Source organism: Protopterus annectens, chromosome 6.part0 (genome assembly GCF_019279795.1).
Source record: "Protopterus annectens isolate FY-2018-M chromosome 6.part0, PAN1.0, whole genome shotgun sequence".
NCBI classification, from domain to species: domain Eukaryota; kingdom Metazoa; phylum Chordata; order Ceratodontiformes; family Protopteridae; genus Protopterus; species Protopterus annectens.
Genome location: NC_056737.1, coordinates 857,290,153 through 857,314,617, shown reverse-complemented (window position 1 = coordinate 857,314,617; position 24,465 = coordinate 857,290,153). Strand labels below are relative to the sequence as shown.

Here is a 24,465-nt window from a genome sequence, read left to right as displayed (position 1 = left end):
TGACAGGGGCACAGGAAAATTATTTTCTTGGGTGGCAAAAGCCAGGGTACTGTTTGGCTAGGCTTATATAGGCCCTAGGGCCAATAGCCTACCTATAAACCTATGATGAAATGTATATATTTTAATAGAGGACACTGAAATGGAAGGAGTTAACTTCAGTCCAGCTAACCTTAATAAAAATAGCCTCAAATTAAATGACTTGGTTTAGGCCATAAATATTTTATCTCACAGGTCTGAATACAGCCAGAGGCACAATATCTATTAAAAGCCTGGCCTAGGATCCTGCTTTTTTGCCCTTTGTGGTGAACTAATTGCTACCCTGGGGTGCCAGAGAATGGCTTGCTAGTTTCTGCAGGAAGGGTGAAAGTGTTGGAATTGTTTTACAGTTTCCAGATGCTGTAATAAACCTTAGCTAAAGTTTTATGTATGGTGACAGGTCCCCTACAGAAGAATGACAGCTGAGAAGACAGAAACCCACATAACCAACACCACATGGTTGACAATCAAAATGCTCACAATGGGGAAACGGTATGTCTCTGTAGTGCGGAATGGAAAGATTTCCATTCCTGCACTGTAGTGCGATCTCTGGTGGTGCTGCGGTATCATTGTTGCCTCACTGTAAGACACTGCCAGGTTCGATTCTCAGCTAGAGCATCTTCTGCGTGGAGACATGCGTGAATGGGCGTACCTTTGTTGAAGGTTGTGCATCAGGGCTGGCAACTCGGCACCTAAAAATCTACTGCCAATCATTAGCGGACCGAAGTTCTGCTGTGGTGACCCCTAACCGGGAAAAGCTGAAAGACACAACAACTGTAGTGCGATCTCGGAGTTGGTATATTAAAGTTATGGGGGGGCAGAGCCCCCCATGGAGTGTGCAGGGGGCATAGCCCTCCCCCCACTAGTACAAAAAAGGAAATTTTATTTTCCTTTTTTTTGTGCAGTAATTACGTTGTTGGTGTTTCGATTGTCGACCAGGTCGTGTCGGCTATGTGGTTGTCGGTGTTTTGCACTGTCATTCTTGTGTAGGTAATCCATGGTGACACATCAGTGCCAGATCCTGGCTCAGTTTCTAGTGAGAGGGTAGTGTGGGAACCACACAGTCAGGTGACGTGATGTGATTCTATAGCCAGCACTGAAATTGTATTTGAATACTAGTGAGAGATGAGGTGTGCACTGTTTTTGGACCTGACAAGACACTCATCCATGTTCATCTTGCCTTGCTTTAGTAAGTAACCAGGGAACAGTAATTCTTCAGTCAGTTAGGTTCATAGGTTCATAGGTAGGTACTAGGCTATCTGCCCAAGAGCCTAAGTAAGCCTAGCCAACAAGGTTCCCTGACTTACGCCACCCAAGAAATTTAATTTCCTGTTCCCCTGTCAAGCAGAGCCACAGAAGTGATCCCCAGGATGTGTTTCCTTTTTCCCATTCACTCATCAAGATTTTTTTTGAAGAGTGCTAATGAGGAATTTTGCTTGGCATAGATGGGTAGTTTGTTCCAAAGTATATTAAGTCTCTGGAACAGGAATCTATCCCCCCAGCATGCCTGTTTATTGCGGTGACAAGGTTTAGGTCCCTAGAGCATGTACCTCAGAGGGATTGGGATTTCTTTAGGTGTAGCATGTCCAACAGCTCTAGGTTTAACATAGCTTTATATGTCAGGCAGAGATCTCCTCGGAGTAGGTGATATGTTAAAGAGTAAAGCAGGTGTTTTTTGAGATGGTCAGTGTAGGGCATCTGTTTGAGGCCAGTAATCCTCTTTGTGAGGTACCTCTGTGGCCTTTCCAGCTGCTGCAGATGTCTTGTGAGGTACATTCCAAAAGGGGCATTGTACTCTATAATGGGTCTAATGAGTGCCGAGTCGTGGGCAACAATAACCTATTTTTTCCTGGATGAGAGCCCTTTTGTGATGAGTAGTGACTCCCCCTTTGTGGAGTGAGATAACTGTTGCTGTGCGCCATTCATGTGTTCTTGTAGCAGCAGATCTACCTTATAGTCTGGCTGGAGGTGGTAGAGCAGGTAAGCTGTGTCAGCCTTTCCCAGCTGTGTGAGTATTATGTGTGTGTGTGTGTGTGTGTGTGTGTGTGTGTGTGTGTGTGTGTGTGTGTGTGTGTGTGTTTGTGAAAATCAATTTCCAAACAGAGTGTGTGTGACTGATACTTCAAAGAGGATCACTGGAAACACTGTTTTCATAGAGAGCATGGTGGAGCACTTGGCTTGGTACACACAGCTAAGGACTCAGCTTTATAGTGGTCAGTAGGGAGTCTTATTTGGAGCCTAGTGAGAATGTCCAGCCCCAGGACTGCAGTGTGCATTCCCTGTGTGCTCTTAAGGGAAATCATACTTTGTGCAGAGAGCTGCATCTGAAAATACTGTGTATGTCTATTTTTCCCTCCAGTGTCAGTGGTGAGGATTGAGTCTGCATGATCACTGGTCCAGAGGAGGGATGTTACGGTGTATATACCATGTAGTAAGGTAATAACTTACCTAGCTAGCTATATATATTCCATATATTATGGTAGTAAAGTTGGTAACAGCTAGTAAATGTGAAAATCCTGAAGGAAATTGGATATTAAAAGGCAGGCTTGAAACTAAAACATGTATCTGTTACTGAGAGGGATTTTGAGAGCCACGAGTAGAAACTCTACATGAAGACTGATAGGAGTCTGTGGATGCACTGGAAGATCTTTTCCCTCTGGATATGCCTGTGAACTACCAGGAGTTTACCTGTGAACCTCTATGCGGATTATACTGAAGACAGCATGACCTGAACTGCAATGCCATAAAAAGGAGTCATAAAGACTGCTGATTTAATTTCAGAGAATGTGAGCTTTGAACTGTACAGTGAGTTATTTGAACTGTCTTATTTTGACTAACTTTGAGTTGCAATTAAAACTACAATAGAATCTCTAGTGTATTTACATGCTACAATATATGCATATGTGTGTGTATGTGTGTACACACACACACACACACACACACACACACACACACACACACACACACACACACACAAAATTTAATGTGATTTTATCATCAATTACAAAATGAAAAAAAAAAATGAACACGAGATTATTTTACATTGAATCTAAAATAATCAAAAATACAGAAATTAAAATCACATTTTTGGCAGAGGGGGCAAGTCACCCTGCATTACAACAGCCTGCTAATTATGTGCACAAACTCTGACATTGCACAACAGTGAAGTAAGGGCAAATTCACAGCTCCATTGCAATGCAATCTCCCATAAAAAGCAGCCAGTCTGAAACACATACAGAGTTTGCTTTTCCTGAGCATTTGCTGTTACAAAATATAAATATTCATTGTGCATTGTAAGTGTATATAAGTTATAATTATTATGACTAGTGATTCATGGGCCACATCTGATACATAATGTAAAAGTTCTATAGAAATTAATCATATTATGAATTATGTAAGCCCACATACCCAAGCATTTTTGTTTGTTTTTTATAAAACCTGCCATAATGTGTATAATAGCTACTCATAGATCCAGGTTAGAATTATTCTACTTTGGCTATCAATACCCATACTAGCAGATTTGATGTCTATAGACTGATTTAGATCCAACTTAGACTTCAGGTTAATTTCAAGATAGGATTCAGTAGCTTGAAACCAATGGTTGAGGAGAAAATATGAAAATGACCTCTTTCAAATCCTGATTGCAACTGGAACTATTTCTGGTAACCTTGGGACATGTATGCAACTCCTTCAGTAATTTACCATATAAGTTCCTTGGACAATGTAAGACCTATGCTGGATATGATGAGGATAAACAGTAGCTTATAACTGATTTATAACCCAAATGTTGATCTGAAATAATTTTCACTCTTTCTCCTTCCATCAGTGTGGCCACTTTGTGGCTGATGAGGGTCTGGACCAGTTCATTTACCTGGTTAGCAAACTAAACTAGAATACATTTTTAGATATTTTGCCATAAAACTGTTTTTGTTTCAACTGCCTTTTCTGTAGTAGGTCCAGCACATTCTGGTACTAGCAAAAAATTATGTAAGAAGCTTGAATTAAGTCTTCTGTCCATCAACACTTGTGCTGATTAAAGTCCAACAGCATGCTAAGGTATAGTTCTATATTCCAGCAGTTAAATAACAGTTCATGTGAGCAACATAATCTTCTTTATTTGGAATGTTAGTTCTCCATTAAGATATGTTTTGGAGGTGTGCATTCAGTTGTCCTGATTTTAGCTGGCTGCATTTATTTTCACTTTTGTGGTTATAGGAGTATCATCCTGGAGTTCTGTTCTTGCCTTGGGTTGAACAGCATGTGTGGTCAGTTAAAACTACACAAATCTCATCTAGGAATCTCAAAGTAAAGGAAATAGCTGGAATTCCATGGTCATCTTGGGTTGAACAGTGTATGTGGTCGGTTCTTTGTTTTATTTAGCTCTGTTCGGTGCTGATAAGTTTGGTTCTTATTCTTGTGCTCAGCTAAGTGGGTATAATCACTATTGCTACATGACATTTTATCTATGAATCGGAAGTATGGCCTGATCAACACATGCTGTTGGTTCACAGCTTCTGGCCATCATGCCATGATAACATCCCACAGAAGTCACATCTCTAGGTCATTTCTAGTTGTACCTTTTGATTATTGAGGCTTTTCAATGATTATTGGGAGTTGTGTTGCCGCAATAGCACTTCTAACTCTTTCTGAAGCAAATCTTCTCTGCATTCCCTAAAATATGCTTTGCTAATAATATATATATATATATATATATATAAATATTTGTGTTAGATTGCGTGGCTTGTACTGCACTCAAAGAACCTACTCCTCTAATATCAATAATATTTTTTTCTATTTGTATAGGTAGCGTGTGTAAAAAGTTCTTAAATATGTGTTGAAGGGGGTTGTTTTTAGACTCTATAGTAATGTGTTTTCCGTACACAGTCATGGAATTGTTGGGAAGCACTAACTATTGCAAGCATTTCTTTTTCTATCTTAGCATAATACATTTGTGTATCTGCTAACTCATTTATGCACAGAGTGACTAGTGTGCTCTGTTCACTTAATTTTTGCGGGGATAGTCATGTGCGCTGCTTGGTCTCATTCCAGCCAAGAGCAACTGAAGAGGAGACCACATGGTGCACTTTTATTACAGGTTATTTTAATCACTGCGCAGTATTTGTGGTATCAGTTTCACAATTAAACAATTTTAATTTTAAGTGTCCCTGGGAAAGAAACCGCTTGGCCATGCTTGTGAGTTTGCCCTTTTCCCCACTGTAGTGCAATCTAGGAGTTGGCATATTTTGTTATGGGGGGAGCACAGCCCCCCACATTGGGGGGTGTGGGAGGTGAAGCCCCCCAGTTTGTTATGTTTAGATTAGTGTGTAGTTGGTGGTAGGGCTACCAATTTCTTTCCCAGGGAAAAAATTTGCTCATTTGTGTTTTCGCTATTTTTAGCTTTCAACTTTTCAGGTTTGATGAAAAGCCGTTTGATATTACTGCTTTTTGATAAGGTAATATAGACCCAGTCAAAGTAAGCAGTATGCACTGTTTTGCCCTCATCTATTGCCTTGATGACCTTTTCAAATAAGTCCCCAGGCTGAACAGGCATGATCTACCACTGACAAACCAAAATGGGCAAGATCCAGTGCCTGAAGATTTCCTGTGCCATTATTAAACATATCCATGATAATTCTTTCCATGGCTTTGCATATGAGACTAGTTAGGCTTATGGGTCTGTATTTCCCAGGGTCCATTGATGGACCACCCTTGTGTAGAAGGATGACCCTTGCAGTCCTCCATTCACATGGCACAAAGTATGTGTCCAGGCTATGGTTAAATAATGATAACAGAGGTCCAGAGAGGCCATGCCTTAAGCTATTTATGAGACATCCTGGGATATTATTGAGGTCCATTGATGTGGTATTCTTGGTCTTAGAGAGTGCATTTAGGAGCTGCTGTCGTGTGAGTGTTGAGAGATATGTTTGATGGTGCAACTTTGGGGTGGCCGGGGGGGGGGGGGACTCCATGTAAGTGGCTCCATCAACAATCAGTTCTGTGCAATGTTGTGTACCACCTTTGAGGTTTTGGACAAAGCTAAAGCAAACCTTGTGGTTTTCCCTGGCCTGGGAGATTATCTTTGCCTCAAAATTGCTTTGGTAGACTTAATTTGTCTCCTTAATTGTTTGTTTGCCTGATGAAAGAGTGTCTATCCTGCTTTGTTTTGCACTTCCTAATTTTAGCTATGACTTTCTCCTTTTGTAGTACAATCTGTCTATGCTTGGATTCCACCAGGGTGGTTTGTTTTTTGTGTTTGTTTCTGGTAGGCACAGCTGTCTCTATGCATCTGCTAACATGATTGTGCAAGGTTTCTATGTACAATTTCACATAAGCAGCTGTGCTCTCCGGGTTTGGAGGGGTTTGAAATTTTGTCAGGAAATCACTTAGTAATAAATTGTTTGCCTTAGAGTAGTTCCTAACTGTTACAGGGTTTGTGAGGTCACAGCACAGATTTTTTTTATTTTGAAGGAGACAGCTTCATAGTCTGGCCTTACCAGAGAGGACACTGCATTGAGGGTCTGCAGCATTGTCCTTTATTTATAAAAAAACAGATCCAGCGTGTTTGCACCCCTAATGGACTTATGGACTAACTTGTCCAGGATATTTGTGCTTACAGAGTCCAGGAATCTCTGGACCTGAAAGTTAGTGGTCACGTAGGATTCATAGTTTATAGAGAGGCAAAGCTGCTCAGTGCTACGCAACCAAGCAAATGACTGTGACTGTTTCACACTGGATTTGAAAATCTACCAGCCTAGAAACACCTAGGATAAGTACTCTTTGCATTCTTTTTTTTTCTTCTCCAGTATATCATCCTATGGGATCCTATCCTAGTGACCCAAATCCACCACCAGGTCTACTTGTCACTTCCTAGTTTCCCCAGGCTTTTTACATATGGCAAAGACCACTATGGATTTTAAAGATGTCTTGGAGTGTCTGGCCATCATGCCATCCACTTGGAGGATTTTTCTTCTATGCCCTATCCTTTCTCCCCTCCTCATGTCCCCTTGGTCTCATCATAAGGGTGGGTGTACAATAGGGATGTGCTGACATATCATCCCACCTCCACAATAGCTCAGTCAAACTCCCTGCTATAATCCCTCCTTAGACTATGGTCTTACTCATGTATACCCGGCTTCCACCAAGGATCATTATGTAAGAATGCCCTCAAGAATGCCCTCTCCCTCATCCCTGTCTGCAGCCCTGTCACTCACCTGAGATATTCACTGAGCACAGGTCAGCTGGGCTGTAGTCAGGGCTTTGTCTCGCTGTAAGCTATTGAAATGGCTACTTTTCGCATTCTTACTGAGCTGCCATGATAGCTCTGCACATATTTTTGGCATTTATTGTAAACTGGGTTAGAATTGCTTTGATATAAGTTATAATAAAAGTAGAGAAACAATTTAGCAATTTCTAGGACTCTGAGTACTCTAGAGCCCTGAGGCGTGCTGTTATGCTATTGGCCAGTGGACTTGTTTGAATATTATTACCTTTTCTGTGCTTTAATAAGTTGTCCACATTTGTATTGCACTGCTCATCATGCAATAGTGTTTTAACAGTGCACTGTAGACACATGCAGGCACTTAGAACCTTAATTTTCTCTATTCTAACCTCTCCTCAAATTTCTAGTGCACTTAATAGCCAGTATGTGCTCAAACATCCATGTTGCTCTTCATTTAGAGTTTTCTTTCTTCAGCACTTAAGTGAATCAACTCTAAACCTGTTAGACTATGCCCTCCTTCAGCCCACATTAGTAAACAACTGGATCCATAGAACTGCACATTACAACTGTTTATGTAGCCAGCCTGGTTGAAATGGGCTTCCTGAGGCAATGTACCAATTGTTTCATGTTTATTGAAAACCACCTACTACATAAAAACTGACATGGTGTGCGAGAGATGTAGTTATATAATATTAATGAAGGCAAGGGTCTCATGGGTAGCAACTACAGATAACAAGCAGGTTGTCAATACCACACAGCACTATACTAACCAGTCATATTCAGCTCAGACCAAACACATAGACCTACCTATGAGGAAGTAATTAAATGGAACCTACAAAGGCCACTTAAATGTAACCTAATAAACAAGCACCCCCAGCAAACTCACAAACACATAAAGCAGGCAGCACCCACCATGAAATATACATCCAAGAGTCACATTGTCTCAAGTCAAAAACCCATAAGGCCAGCCATGGCACAATCTAATAGCCCACTTGCAGGTGACTCCATTGTGAGACACGCCAATGAGCCACTCACCAGACTGTGCAAGGACAGAGTCATAGTGATAGTTGACTCTCAGGTGCCAGTATTCACAACATCATGCAGATAATCAAGTCATTGCACCATAAGTACACACGTGACACAGTCATTGCACATGGGGGTATAAATGATTTGAGTTACATCTCCCTGGACTATATGAAGAGAGACATGATGACATTTTTAGAAAATATGACCAAGGCAGGTATGAACCTAGCCTTGAGCAGGATTCTACCAGCACAAAAAATGATGCCCCAATATGAACAAAAGATAACTGACTTCAACAACTGGCTTAGCTTCTGGTGTCATTGAAAGGGAGTACAATATATATTAGCCTGGGAGGAGATGGAAGATAGCTCTAAGTGTTTTAGCAGGGATGGTAAACTGGGTAAAACCTTGTCCAACCTCATGACAACATTTCTAGGCAATATCAGTCTTCTAAAGCTTAACATAACCAAACAAATTCTGGAGAGCATTAAGTCTCTAGGAGCCTTAACAAAAAAAAAAAAATCCACACTCCCTAGCACTAGAACCACTACTTACCCTGGAATACATTGATATATGCTCCATCAGAGAGACCTGGTTCAAAATCAGTGAAAGCATGCCTTCAGAGCAGGGTGTCAGTGCCTATATCTTGTACAAACATAATGCTTTAGACAATGGCACTAAAGGAGGAGGTGTCTCTATATTCCTTAAAAATCTCACATTCAGCCTTATTAGAGAAGATAATGACCTGGACCTCCTCCATGTCTGACTTACTATAAAAAAAAAATCACATCATAGCTAACTATATGACCCCCACTATATCCCCCCAACTTATACCAACTACTTAACAAGTATGTAGTCACTATGTGTAAAGCTAAACACCATCCTCCTAGGAGACTTCAGTGGGTCTATATCAGATTGTCGAAGCTTTAATACTTCAAATCACTAAACATCGAACTTTAGTGATCAAAGTACTAAAACTTTGAATTATTATAAAACTATTTTTAAAACAAAAAACGTACAACCTAAAGGCTGTAAACTGTAAGCAGGGGAGCAAGCCCCCCCTACACCCCCACACCACTCGCTACTTAAATATACCAACTCCGAGATCGCACTTCAGTGCAGTACAGTGTGGAAACAGAAGATTTCCATTTCCTACACTGTAGCTCGATCTTGGAGTTGGTATATTTAAAGAGTGGGGGGTGCATGGGGGCTTTCCCCCCTGCTTACACCCTTCTGTTTGTTTTTTTGTTTTAAAAATAGTTTTATAATAATTCAAAGTTTTAGTACTTCGATCTTTAGTGATTCAAAGTATTAAAACTTCAACAATCTGATATAGACCCAACTGCAGTTATCCCTCCATAATGAGAGGCACATAAATCCTCAAACCTATCCCTAGAAATTTCTGGATTTCATCAATATAAACTCTCGGGACCAGTTAGTCCACACCAGCCAAGGGTGATAAAATCCTGGACTTGGTCTTTACAAATATGGAGCAGCTCAGCTCCCCACCAATTGTAAACTTGTAAGCTCCTTCCTGATCACATCAGACCTCAAATCATCCACATTCACAGTAAGACTGAAACCTGAAGCATCCTCCAATACCTCAGTATTCAGAGACTATGAGAAGTCTAATTTACTAAAAGTGAGTGATGATTTGATAAATTTCAAACCCCCCTTCACCTTGTCTATCTCACTGCCTACTAAAAGTCCTCTACTGTCAAATTGTATTCCCATGTAAATAGTTGCATATACGCATCTGTCACTCTCAGAAAAATGCCAAGCCAAATTCAAAAATAAATCGATATGGTAGAGTCCTAATATAAACAAGCTCGATAATAAAACAAAATGGAAGTATTGCATGCACAAATAAATCTAACTCTCAGAGGCCAAAAATGATCTTGCTAAACTAAAGTAGATCCTGATCAAATCAACCAAAGGCAGATGACAACTTCAAGTTTGTTAGAAATCTCAGAAATAATACCTAGCACTGCCCTGAGCTAATAGTAAATGATATCACATACTCAGACAAATAGGACATAAATCTATTACAGACAAATCCAGCTCTAACATCACCTCCCCATCCCCTCCAATATTCTCAGAACAAAACACCATAAACTAAGAACTAGTAAGTCAACAAAAACGCACTTTCCTGATCCAAGATACCAAAAGAAACCACCACGGTGTCTCAATAAAAACAGGTTTATTGATGCGCGCTTTCATCTGTCTATAACCAAAGACTTGCTCAGATTCAAGTAAAAATTCAAATAGCACACCTTATATCCATATAATTAGTCATCTGACCACTTAATTAAATGTTCCCCTCCCTCAAGAGTTAACTTTTTCATTTTGTAATCAAACTTCACAGTTAAAAATCAAACATTAAACTGTTAATTATAAAACAAATATTAACATTTTACAGAGCAAACGTGAATGCATAACTAACATATATATATATATATATATATATATATATATATATATATATATATATATATATATATATATATATATAAAATGCCTAAACATTATAGGACTTTAATTTCAAAATACAGGAAGTACTTGAATGTTCATTTAACCCAGGAGTGTTAAAGGCAGCCAATCTTATTTGCCATTTTAATTCCTGAGCCTCTAAAATATCTTTCCATGGACCCCCCCCCCTGGGTTTTTTTCCACTAATTCTAACCTTGCATATAGAAACTGATGACCAGGATAGTCTTTACTTTCTTTTAAATGTCTAATATCAAGCTGATGTTCATATACACGCTCCTTAAAGCGCCTTTGGGATTTTCCCACATAGAATCCTGAAAACAACATGTACACATAGCCACATATACTAATCCCTTGGTGTTACAGTTAAAATGGGATTTGGGCTTCAAATCTATTGTATTAATACATATACTATCATCTTCCCTAATGTGTGTACATTGTGGGCATGAACCACATTTAAATGTGCCATGTTTTTTTCTTCCCATGCCACTAATAGGGTTCCATTCAAGGAGGTCTTTAATAGTTCTCCCCCTCCTATATACCACCTTAGGTGTTGTCCCCACCTGTTCAAGTATCCTATCAAAACATGAAAAAATACCCCAACTTTTTCTTAAAATATCACCTATCCGTTTATGCTCATTGCAAAAAGTGGTGACAAAAATACGAGTAACCTTCTGTCTATTATTGACATTAACTTCCTCATTCCTCTGCCCTGTGTTCCCTCCAATCTCAATATTTCTCAAAATGGGCTTAACCCCCATATCCCTCTTCTCCTTAACCTCCAAGATAACCACCTGGATCATAGAAATGGGGTACCCTCGCCTGATAAACATGTCTTTTAACTTTTGACACTCACAATTAAAATCATACTCTTCAGAAATCATACGTGCTAGATGTATATATTGTCCTTTTATAATGCCCCTCTTATTGTGTAATGGGTGGCAACTGTTGAAGTGTAACATGCTATTTGAGTATGTGGGCTTCCTATAAATGTTGCACACATATCTCTTGTTGACCTGACCTTTGCTTATTTCAACATCCATATAGTTGATTGTTTCAACATCAACAGTGTGAATTTGAGAAAGGTAATACTCTTATTACAGTACTCAATAAATTTTTCAGTTTCACTATGGGGCCCCTGCCATGCAATAAACACATCATCTAAAAATCTGCAATAAGTAGCCCAATGCTGTACAAATTCAGACCCCCAAAGAAATCTCCTCTCCCATTCAATCATAACAATATTGGAAAAAATGGGGACACAAGCTGCCCCCATTGCCATCCCACAATTCTGGTGGTAATATTGAACTTCAAAAAAAGACATAGTTGCACTTCAAAACAGTTTCCATTAATGTACATAAAACATATACTTCGGTGTTTGAAAATTCACATGAATTGTATAGATAATCCTGGAACCATTCCAACCCAAGTTCATGGGGAATAACATTAAACAAATTGATTACATCAATGGTCAAAAATATTATGTTCTCCCCATAGGTTAAATTTTGAACCTTACTCAGGAAGTCCCGGGAATCCTTACACGAATGTTTCTGTGCCTCTACACTTTTCTTTAATTTTGAATCAATGTACTTTCCCATTGGGTGCACTTTAGCCTTAGAGGCATTAACTATGGGTCTGAAGGGGGGGGGGGGGTCAATCAAATCTTTGTGAATTTTCAGTAATCCAAAAATCTCTGGGACAGTAGAGAATTCAGAATACAAAAATTTGTATACATCGTGGCTAATAGCCCCTTGGTCAAACCTATCTTTCAGTAGGTATTCAATCTGAGCATAGGAAATATTCACCATATTCAAAGAAGATTCCTCATAAATACTCTCAAGAAATAACATACTGTTCATACGGTTACTATATTCAACCCTAGACATAATAACGCCCCCCCGCCCTTGTCTGGGTTTCATGACCCTTATTGTTTTGTCAGCGCATAATTTCGTGAGTAGCTCATACTCAGTTTTATTCAAATTGTATTCAAAAGTTTTCTTAGAATCATTAACCAATTTCCTAAATTCAAATTTGCACAACTTTTAAAATATAACGAGAGGCATTGGTAAAAGGGGGATTAAAGGTACTACTATGAATCAAATCACGTATATAACCATTTTCAGAGGCCCCTTTAAAATACAATCATAAATTCAAGTTCCTGACATGCAACTTTAGGTCAATTACAATATTGTCAATTTTAATTTTGTTGGTAGGCACAAAATTGAACCCCTTACTGAGTAAATTGCAATATTCTGTATCAAACATACAGTCCGTATAGTTGTATAAATTAAAGTCACCTTGTACGTTTGTAACGATTTCTGGTCCAATAACATTCTCCCTGGTATCAAAACTCAAGTCCTCTGTTATAACAGCCACATTTTGATCTATCTCCTCCATCTGCCTCGGTAATTCATTCTTCTCCAAGTCTGCTGTTGCCCACCACTATTCCTCAGGTGCTCTGACCGCCTCAGGGGTGCTTGCTGTAAAGGGATGGAACACTCATTCTCTTCGCTTTGATGGTTTACATTAGAGTCGCCATTACCAGGTGCGCTATTTCTCAATTCTCCGTTGCCAAAGTGAGGTAGTGGATAGACACGCCCACTCTCATAATCTGCTCTATCACGAGAGATTTTTTTGGACTTCCTCAGAACAAATACTGCTTTTATAACCCCCCAAATCTCCTAAGAGCAATTTCTCAAGGCACTACCTAAGGTCAAGAACACTAAGGGGCTGGCTAACATACCAGGCTGTCTTCTGGTTAGAATGAACTATGACTTGTCAAACCCCCTACAAAGGTTATTCATTATTAGCCTCAAAACAGGCTTTGTGCCAGAAGAATGGAGGACAACCACACTCATTCCTTTGTATAAAAGTGGGGCTTCAATGGACCCGGGTAATTATAGATCCATAAGCCTGACCTGTCTCATATGTAAGTATACAGATAATGAAAATGATCATTATTGAACTAGGAAACAAACACTGTCCCAAACAAATAGTGTCTAACCATTAACTAAACTTAAAACTAAATGCTGAGAAATGTATACGAATGTAATCCTATCAATCAACTAGAATGGCAACCCTTTTAAATATCACTCTCCTGAAAAAACTGACTCTGTAGATAGAAATCTGTGAAACTGTCAACAATGAATTGTCCTTTGATAACCACATATCCACTATTGTAAGGAAATCCTTTTTTAGTGCACAGCTTTATATCTGAGAGTATGATATCCAGATCCAGGCATGTAATTGTTTCACTTTATTCAGCTCTCATTATGCTGATATTTGACTATATTGCCCCTTTCAGTATGTATCTGTCCAAGCACTTGTCACAACTGGAATGAACATAAATAATGCTTTCTCACTAAAAATATCAAGGGCCCAAATCATGAAAACTATGCAGACCATCTCAAAGCATTGTCTGTCTTCTCAATCTCACACAGGGTATTGAAAGGTGACCTCTGCCCTGTATGTACAGCCTCAAGAGACACTATTCCATCAGACCTAGTACATATCCACAAGTTCAGTGTTATAAACAACTGCTCAAGACATCTCAATGTCTTTTGCAAAATAAGTAGAACATGTTGGAGGGGAAGGTATATATCAGAGTCTTCCATTCCACATAAAGTGAAGTACTTCTCTTAATCTATTCAAACATAATTTGGACAAATGGATGGGAAATTGCATATTCACCCCTGATTTAGCATTTTCTCCTGGTTTAGCATCCATGTCCCTCATGATTATGGACAACAAGTAAATGTCCCAACAATTCCTTATTCTGCCTGCCTCTGGTTTATTTGCATACAAAATATAAAGGCTAAAAACTACCATGGGAATGTAAGACTAGCCTTCTTAAGATCATCACAGGTTAAGAGTGTAGTAAGTATCCATGAATCTATGAACCAGAGATCCTCAGAGCAACTGGTCTCTAGAATCTGCTGCTTATGCCTTCTCCTTCCCCATCCTTCCTGTTCAGATGAACCTTTTGCATTTCCCAGATATGATCTTATGCACATGTCATGTCACTTCTGTCTGTGCTATTCAATTTCCCATATATCCCTTACACCATTCTTGTGTCTTTTCTTTGGACTTTTCAAGAAGCCTTAATGTTCCCCTTTTGGAAGGCCTCCAAATTTGCACAAAGCACTTAAGGTACGTCCTAACCAGCACAGAGTAACGTGGGAGTAGTGTTTCCTTGCTTTGTGAGTCTAGGCCCTTGGTTGATACATGACATAAGTCTGCTTGTTGTTGTCTTGACCCTCTAAGTCCTCTGCTGGTGGTCCAGTCCAGGCACGCCAAACATCACAAAATATTTGTCTTCACTGTTGCCATCAGTTCAACTCCTTCACTAAGGATTCATACTGGGTTTGTTGTGGCTCAATTCTGGGACTCTCCTGTCATCTGCAGTAAATCTCAACTGCTGTGTCTCTGCCCATTTTGTCAGCCTGTCCAAGGTCTTCCTTAGAATGTTTCCCTATCCTTCACTGCAGTACATATCTTTGTGTTAGCAGTGAATCTCTTCCATCAGGTATATCTGAAATGAAGACATACAGACAAGTACTGGACCCAGAAATGACCCTCTAGTATTCCACTAATCACTTTTTATTTTCCTCAAATTGATTTTTTTAGACACAACTGCAGCCATATGTGTCCTTACCTTCAACCATACTGCAGCCCAGTTCTTCTTGCTCAGTCCTACCTGTAGTTTCTGCAGTGTGCCTAGCCACTGTCCATGTGGGACAACATACACCTTGGTGAAGTCCAACCAGACAGTGAATACTAATTCTCCTGTAAAGGTCTCCTGTAACCCATTTATATCATGGATCTAGTTTGACTGACATCTCCTTCAGGGCATAGAATTATCTGTTGGTTGTTGTCCTGGAAATTGTTAACTTATGAAAACAACTATCTTTTCCCACAGTATTATCTCAATGACTTTTCTTGCTACCATTGTTAGATTACCAGACCGAGTCACCCAGATGTTTTCTCCTTTCCACCCTGTGCAAGGGTACCACACATGCTGCCTTCCAGTCTTCAAATACTGTTGTACATGTCAGTGATCTGTTGAAGATTTCTTTCACAGCATCTGCCAGCATGTTAACCAGAATCCTGAAGACCCTGAGGCACAGTTTGCTGATCAATGTGCTTTATTCACCCTTTGGAAAGTCAATTCCACGTCTACCTCCTGGTACCCAGCCAGTGCACTACCTGTTCTGATTTATCATCCCTCTCTCCAGGTTTGGCATCCTCCCCTCCTCTTCCCTTGTGAAAACTAAGATTAAATATTCAATTAATATGATTTTCTCTTTGCCTTCAAGATGTTTTACCATCTTTAACTTGTTCAGTTCTTTCCATTCCTTCCACTTTTTTTTGCAACATAGTTAAAAAAGCCTTTATTCTTGTTCATGACCCCCATCTGCCAACTCTCTTCCAACCTGCACCATTGGTACTCAGACTTGTTTTATCATGCTGCTTCCTTTCCCTCTTCATTGGGTGCTGTTCTTCCTCCTCTTTTATATGCACGTCTTATCTAAATTTTGATGCCCTTCCTTATACAGCCTGCCATTCTCTTTCTTTCCATCCCTCTGCCCCTTGTCTTTCCATCCCTCTGCTCCTTGTCAGTCTTAAACAGTCTATATCTCTTAACCTCCATGTGTCATCCCCTCCTATTACTGGCATGTGTTTATATGAAATAATAACAATGTCCACTGCTCCCTCCTATATCAGTGATTGCAACTTACCCAGCTTCCTTCCCAGTCCTGCAACCCTGTATATTAATACTATGGAGCCATGCTGTTAAATCACCCTTATTTATTCCTTCTCTATGTCTGTGTCCATTTTCTTCCTGTACATGTTGTCTGAATGACTACTTTTGTTCTGCTTTTGTGACACTCAGCCTCCTTCCATCACAGTTTAAAGATACATATAAGGAGCAACTTTCCAACCCCTATTTTGAACAGCTGTCCCTCCTCAGCTAAGATGGAGCTTGTTCCAGGCATAAGGCTGAGCTGTCTGCTAGAAGCCCCTGTTTACCTGCTATTCTAAAGATGTTTGTCCTTGTCCACGTCACAGCCAGGCATCATACTCATTAATCCTGTCATTCCTCTGTGGGCTGGGGAGGTTCACAACTTCCGAGGAGGCTGCCTGAGATCTCTGTACCCTATGCTTCCTACCACCCCAGCTGTCCCTTCTGATGATTATTACTACCTACATGTGCTACAAAACACACTTACTCTTTTCTTTTGGTAACTACATTTATCTACTCTTAATGTATCTTAAGAATTCTAAGCCCAAGGCCAGTTTCACCACATGCTGGTATTTTATCACCCTTGCAAAAAAAAAAAAAAAAACTTGTAACCCCCTTGTTGGCTTTGTCTACTATCCTTAAGCCCTCTTTTTGTACCCTTATTGGCTCCCCTGTTCTGCTTCACTTTCTTCCTACTTGCACTGCTTCTCTTATCCGCAACCCTTCCCACTCCATTTGACCAGCTGCAGCCCTCCTCACTGCTCCAGCCAATTGCTCTCTCCTCATGTTGTACCATATATCTTCCCCACCTCCTGTACTTTTCCTACAATCCTTCCTATAAGTTTTCTCTCCAAGCCCCATCACTTATCATTTTTCACTTCTAGCTCCATCACTTATCATTTTTTACTTCTAGCTCCATCACCGACTATTTTTTACACCTAGCACCATCACCTCATATTCCATTGAGCTCTTGTTGCTCCCTTGCAACTCTACCTACTCGTACTGAATCTTCCTCTGCTCTGGACTCATTATCAGTTCCTGCTGTTAAACTTCATTGTATTCATCCTTGTTGCCCAAGTCCTGTCACCTTCTATCTGAATACCTAAACTACCCCTTCTGTTCCTCCCTACCTGTTCTGTCTGTCTGACTCTGATTCCTTTCTGGACTCTAGCTGAGCACTTCTCCTTCCTTGTCTTCTCTCCTGCTGGCCTCCTTCTGTTGTTGGATTCTGCATGCCTTGGCTACCTCTGAATCTCCCTTCCATTTATCATACATCTCCCATGCCTTCCCATTTCTCAGTAACTTCCTTCTCCTCAGCATCTCTTTGCTGGCTGGCTGTATTTCCATACTTTCTTCCATTGTCCTACTGTCTTCTGCCCCCCCCTCCTTACCTATATTCCTCTGACTGCATCTGCCCATGTCCTGAGATCCTCTGCCAATCTCCTTTCTATCTCTTTGAGCAGTAGCCTGTTTCCTAGCTTGCTTGTAATGCAATTTCCTATCTCATCACTGTCTTCCCTTTCTTATAGATTCATAGGTTCATAGGTGTTTACTAGGCTAATGACCACAACAGCCTTTTTAAGCCTAGACATGCATCCCAGATCTCTGACAAGTTCTGATACCCTTGATAAGTGTAAGCAGGGGCTTGGGAGATGAAACATTTACAAACATGAAGCTTGTCTGTCTTGTCTATCCTGTACCATCTCTGACTCCCATGTTCTTCCTCCATGATCCCCCATTCTCCTGCAGATGCCACTTCCTCTCACACCCCAAAGCTCCCATAGATAAAGCCCTTCCCTGCCACCTGAGCATATTACCCTTTTCTTTTTCTCTTTCCTGTCGTCTCCAGACTACAATGGTCTCTACCTCTATTCTTGTTCTGCTTTACTTCTTGGATGGATCTCCTTTTTCCTTTATGGTCAACTTCAGTTCATCTTAGAACGCATTCCCTGCTAACATTGTTTTTCTCCTTCTGATTTCAGAAATTTTCCAGCAATGATGACTTCAGTCAGTATATGCAGTCAAATACAGCAAAATTACAGTTCCATGGCAAAGGCACGATCAAAGTCACAAACACGAAGTGCAGTGACAAATCTGGATGTGAATGTGGAAATACTGCTGTGAGTACTTTACGCTTCATACATGTCAGTTAAAAATCAGTTAACAGCACTCATAGTGCCTTTCCTGTTGAAAAATAGTATTTTTAGTTGATGGCTTTAAAGAGTTTTTGCATTACATATTTTTCTGTGTTGACACTAATACTCCATCTGTCTGCCTTAACCATAGTAATCCACTGTTTAAGGTCCTAGGAAACAGTACATAATGCAATTTAGGCCTGTAGATGTACTAATAGTGAATGTGTTAATGATTCATTCACTTCACACAAAGCACAATTATTTTTCCAAGTATTACCCCTGCCACCGTATTTATGTAGAATTTTCTTACAGAGGTACAAATTATAAAACAGTTACATCTACATACAGTTTTGCACTCTGCTTATGTGACATGCATGCTAGCTTGGAAACACAGTGCTCTGCTCATTTAATTTCCAACCTGTATCGCGCAGGAAGGAAATACTGAGGCAGAGCAAAAATGTGGCTGCTTCAAATAAATAAAAGGTACTGCAAAGATGCAGTGCATGAAACAAGGAAGAAAGTATAACACGAAGGGAATTAAGCTGAAGAATAACAAAAGCAATCATTTTTGTTAAGAAAAAAAATATAGCAAACTAAGAAGAAAGTGACTTCAGTACAGGCAAAAACTTGCAGCTGGAAGGCACAAAGCAAGTAAGCAAGTGTACGAACTGAAGTGAGCACACACTGTCATATGTCACTGTCATATGTAACTGTCATATGTCACTGTCATATGTAACTGAAAAGGACGTGGGTTACAAGGATGAAAATAATTAACTGCCACAACAGGACTCTGTAATGACGTTAAGACAAGTAGTATGGCTTGCAAAGAAATTGCATACCTATGAAACAAAATGAAGACACCAGCACCAAGGATAAGCTGAGAAGAGTTTATTGGAACTGAAAACTAGACCGGTTTCAGCACATAGCTTTCATCAGTAGTACAACACTGAAACAGAGGAACAACCCACCAATAAATACCCGTTCCAATCAAATAGTATGACATCACTTCCTGTCATGGAATGAAAACAATAAATTTAATAAATGTACAAACCTATGTAATTTAGAAATAATATAACAGAATAAACATATCTATTAGTAATGGATTGCCTACAAAAATAAATCTGGCACATGAATGCTCCTTTCTGTTTACCCTGATATTTTTTCGCTGGCTGTTGGCATTGGTAGGGCTGGGAATAGGTGCCATTTTCTTGGCGTTCTGTGTCTTTGAAGGAGGGCTCCTCATCGGCCGTTTGTTTTCGTTTTATACATCAGCTTTCTGTTTTTGGAATTACCAACGTTGCATCTGTATGGGATTACACTTTGCCTACAACATCTGATGGTTCCAGTGGATTTCACACCTGTAATTTTTTGTTAAACTTGGTTTGTTTGTTTTTTTGGACAGTATTACTACATGAAGGGATCGTGAATGTGTGGGATTCTTGTACTAACAACAATATGGATATGACCCTGTGGTTTCCATAAGGCAGTGGTTGGATTTAAATTCTTTACCGTTTTGCGGATCAAGGGAAGTCTTCTATTGGATTATAGTTTCAGACAATGCTTTGCAGGTACATTATTTTGTTTTTGGGCATTTGGTGACAAACGTTCATCATTTGGTTGCCGTTTTTTGGTTACCGTTGAAACTTGTCTTGTCGTCCCATCATTATCATGGTAGGATGGACATTTCCTTTACTCATGGAGGTCTATAAACCGAGGGGAATATATGTATAGTGACTTTGCAACTTTTGTGCGGCACACAATAAACATTTATTTTGTACTGTTAACATCACTGGCATATTTGCAGATTGGCTTTCCAGGATCGGACTTCACCGTACGTTATTTTGCACTAAATTTTGGGACTTTATTCATGTTATTGGATTATGTTCAGATTTAACATGACGTTTAACTGTATCAGTAACATATATTTATGTATGGCCTAAAACCAATTGGTTTTGTATTTAGACTAACTGTTATATCTTTTTTCAGCTGCTTGATTAGTGGAGGGTCAAAAATCTAGCTTAGGAGTTTATGATCTTCTTGTATGCTTAATTTGTGTATATTTAGGCAGAATAACAGTGAGAAATGTTTAATTTAGGTTAGTCTAATTTACGAAACTTTACTTCAAATAACCTTCTCTTTTTTATTAATGTATTTTTCAGAACCAAAACCTATTTTTGTACTTTTTTGAACCCGGGTTAGGTGTTCAGTTTCTCAGTATTTTGTCTGGTGAGGATAGGGACATAAATACAGTGTTTAGAAGGTTTTGGTTGGTGGATATTCATTATGTATACATGTGCCCTATACATTTATCTTTAACACTCGTGGTATTTGTTTTGACCATTTCATTTCATTTCATAATACCTTTTGGTCACTTATGAATGTATCATATCAAATGTGGATTATACATCATAGGTTAACTTCACAATCATCAGGGGTTTGAGGTCTGAGCATTAGATAATTACGGTTGACTGTCAATCTTCTGTATTATATTCCATGCATTTTTACTGCCATATTATTAATTATTATTTGTGTACTCATCAGACTGAAATCAGTTGACCAATTTACATGGTCACATTGACACAGGCTCAATTCTTTCCTCCTTCTGTGGCTCAAATTGATATATACCAATCATTGAGGATATTTAGAATTGTTCCTTCACATTTGCTCAGGTTGTACTACTTACTGGCTCAGTTTGTCTGAAACTGCCTTTATTATACCAGGCAACTTATTGTCATGGATCTACAGAAATGACTCTCTGGTTTGTGTGTGGACAAAGATGATATTCAGGTGTTTGGAATTAGGACATTGCAAGCGGGTTCTACTGAATGTCACACCTCAGATCCAGTTAACGGTTGCTTTTTGCTGTTCAGCCAGTTGGGCAAAAAAGTTAAAACATTAAGGTAAAATATTTGGCATTTAAAATTGTTTAAAGCTTACCAAAATCAAAATATAACCCCTAGGGGTCTCAGGTCTAAGGTACAACCATTGGTTAGTACACCTGATGACATTTTACTGATTGGCAACTAGCCCAGCAACAAGCATCTATGTCATTTGTCAACATATTGGCATCCTTTTATGAAAGAACAGTTCAGGCTAACATCGCAGAAGTTGAAAAAATATGTAATGACTTGAAAAAGTTTGAAGAGCATACCAGTTTTAAGGACAATCTGAGCAAATTGTCTAAGGAACTTATGGCTCTTGAGAATAATTTAAAGGCCAAGAAGCTACATAAATTCTCAAGGGACAGGGAGGATTATGATAAAGGCAGACAGTTTGAGTCGCATAAGGGGGTAAGGTTTGCCGAAGGTACTAAGAATCCAACATATGTTCGCAAAAAGAGACCAAGATCCATACTGAAAAAAGGTGTTTTTACCAACACCACCTCCGATGAGGAGTCCTCTACAACAGACACGGAATCCATAAGTATTGGTGATTCCCCAGATTCTAAAACGAGACGTACATCTGAAGACCCTTTAGGGGTAGGAAACACAGGGGAGGAAGAAAACACAAGGGTAAAAAGCTTAGAAGACCTCTTTTTGTCAATAGTGAAATAGACACTCAATGTACTAATGTACATAACATTTCTCAATATGTTTTAACACCAAATGACCAAGCATTACTTAATAAAGGTCTTGGATTCATCCCTGGATTTTTTGTTGATGAAAACTCTTTTGTTTCTGACATTATAGCATTTTGTAGAAAAATTAATCTCAAATTGTTTTTCAGACAACAAGATCAACAGGATCTATCTCAAAGACGTTCTGAATTCAGATTCCATCGGTCTAATTTTAACCCACCGATGGACAAACATGTGGCTAATTTCCAGCAAGCTGTTATAAAAGATCTGCACTTCTATCTGGGTTCAGAAAATATCATCAAACATAATCTATCTAAGGCAGAACAACAAGCCTTAACACACCTCAGGAACAACACTAATATAGTCATTCTTCTTGCTGATAAGGGTGGTGAGGTTGTCGTCATGGACTCCGATTATTATTGGGATGAGGGAAATAGGCAGCTGTCTAACCTCCATCATTACATGAGGATGACCACTGATCCCACTCCCAATTTTAAAAAAGAAATTGATGATTTCTTATAGGAGGCAGTTGAGGTAGGTATCATTTCTGCTAATACTAAATCACATTTAACAGTTTTGGATCCCTGCTAAACAGTATCTATATCTATTACCAAAGATTCATAAATCTTCTCATCAACCACCGAGTAGACCTATAGTCTCAGGGATTGGATCACTTACGGAACCTTTGTCAGCATTCCTCATGGATAAACTCAAACCTTTTTTACCGATGGTTAGAGCTAGACTCAAGGATATAACAGAATTTTTGCAAATTGTTTCAGATTCTCAATTAGAGCCACATTGGTTAATGTGCACTCTTGATGTCAAATCTCTGTACACCAGTATTCCACATTGGGCTGGATTAGCTGCACTAGATTTTTGGTTGAACAAAGTCGGTATCTATCCCCCTGGCTTTAACACATTATTAATTTGCATGGCTGAACATATCCTTACAAAAAATGTTTTCTACTTCAAACAGGATTGCTATTGGCAGATACAGGGTGCAGCTATGGGTGCTTCATTTGCACCGATTTATGCTGACCTTTATATGGGGTATGTGGAGGAACACATCATTTATGATGAGCTTCATAATTTATATATATCTGAAATTGACATCTGGAGAAGATATCTGGATGATTGTTAGCTTGTTTGGAAAGGGGGCAGCGAATATTTACATGAGTTTGTTGAACATCTTAATGGAAATATATGGAGTGCGGAGTTTACTGTTGATTACCACCAAAATGAAATTCATTTTCTTGACTTTTTTTACAACGACAACTTGATAACACTTTAAAAACTTCTGTATACCGTAAATTTCCTGAGTATAATACTTTGTTACATGCTAACAGTCTTCATCCCAAACATACCATCAACAATATTCCCAGATCCCAGTTTCTACGTCTCAAAAGGATATGTTCTTCCCAACAAGACTTGACATAACATCATGAGGATCTAGCCAATAGATTTCTAGCAAGGGGATATGCCAAACATAACGTTTGTTCAGCTATGCAATGGACCAAAAATCAGCCCAGGGATACACTATTACAATATCACAAACATCAAAAGCAGACTAATCAGGACACCTTGAGATTTGTAACTACATATGGCAGAAATACTGTGCATCTTTTGGACATAGTGGATAAAAATTTGGAATATACTTAAATCTCATACACTATTAGAGGACTACCTGGGGGATAGGTGTTCATTTTCGTACAGAAAGGGCAAGACACTGGGGTCTTATTTCTCCCATTATAAAAAAATAACACTTAGGGATGATTCTTTTCATCAGAGGACTTTAATGGGGGAAAAATTAGTTGGATCATATCCCTGTGGACACTGTAGTTTTTGTAACTATGTATTTAAAACCAAAACATTCACCAGTAGGAATACTGGACAACTATACAACATACGTTGTTTTGGTAACTGTAGTATGGATTGGATTGTCTATCTTGCCACATGCACTTGCCAAGCCTTTTATATAGGTCAGACATCCAGACAGTTTAGGATCAGAATATCTGAACATTTGGGTGATATTAGGAACGCCCGAATCGCCAATGCCTTATACAGACATACACTGAACCACCCAGCTGCCAAATTTTCATTCACCATTATAGACAACATTACAGGTAATCGAGCTTTTAAAACTGGATGGCATGACATACTCAACAGTAAGGAAAGGAAATGGATAGTGAAACTTGGGGGTCTTTTTTCCCCTGGACTTAATGATAAGCTGTAACATTTCCTTTAT

At 39.2% G+C, this 24,465-nt stretch overlaps 1 protein-coding gene across 1 annotated transcript in view; it reads left to right on the top strand.

Moving 5' to 3' along the window:
- Positions 1–24,465, top strand: part of AMN (amnion associated transmembrane protein) — a 151,748-nt gene that overhangs the window by 54,162 nt on the left and 73,121 nt on the right. Inside the window, exon 6 of the mRNA XM_044073589.1 lies at positions 18,491–18,628. Coding sequence (XP_043929524.1) covers positions 18,491–18,628 — 138 coding nt within the window. The remainder of the gene's footprint in view (positions 1–18,490; positions 18,629–24,465) is intronic.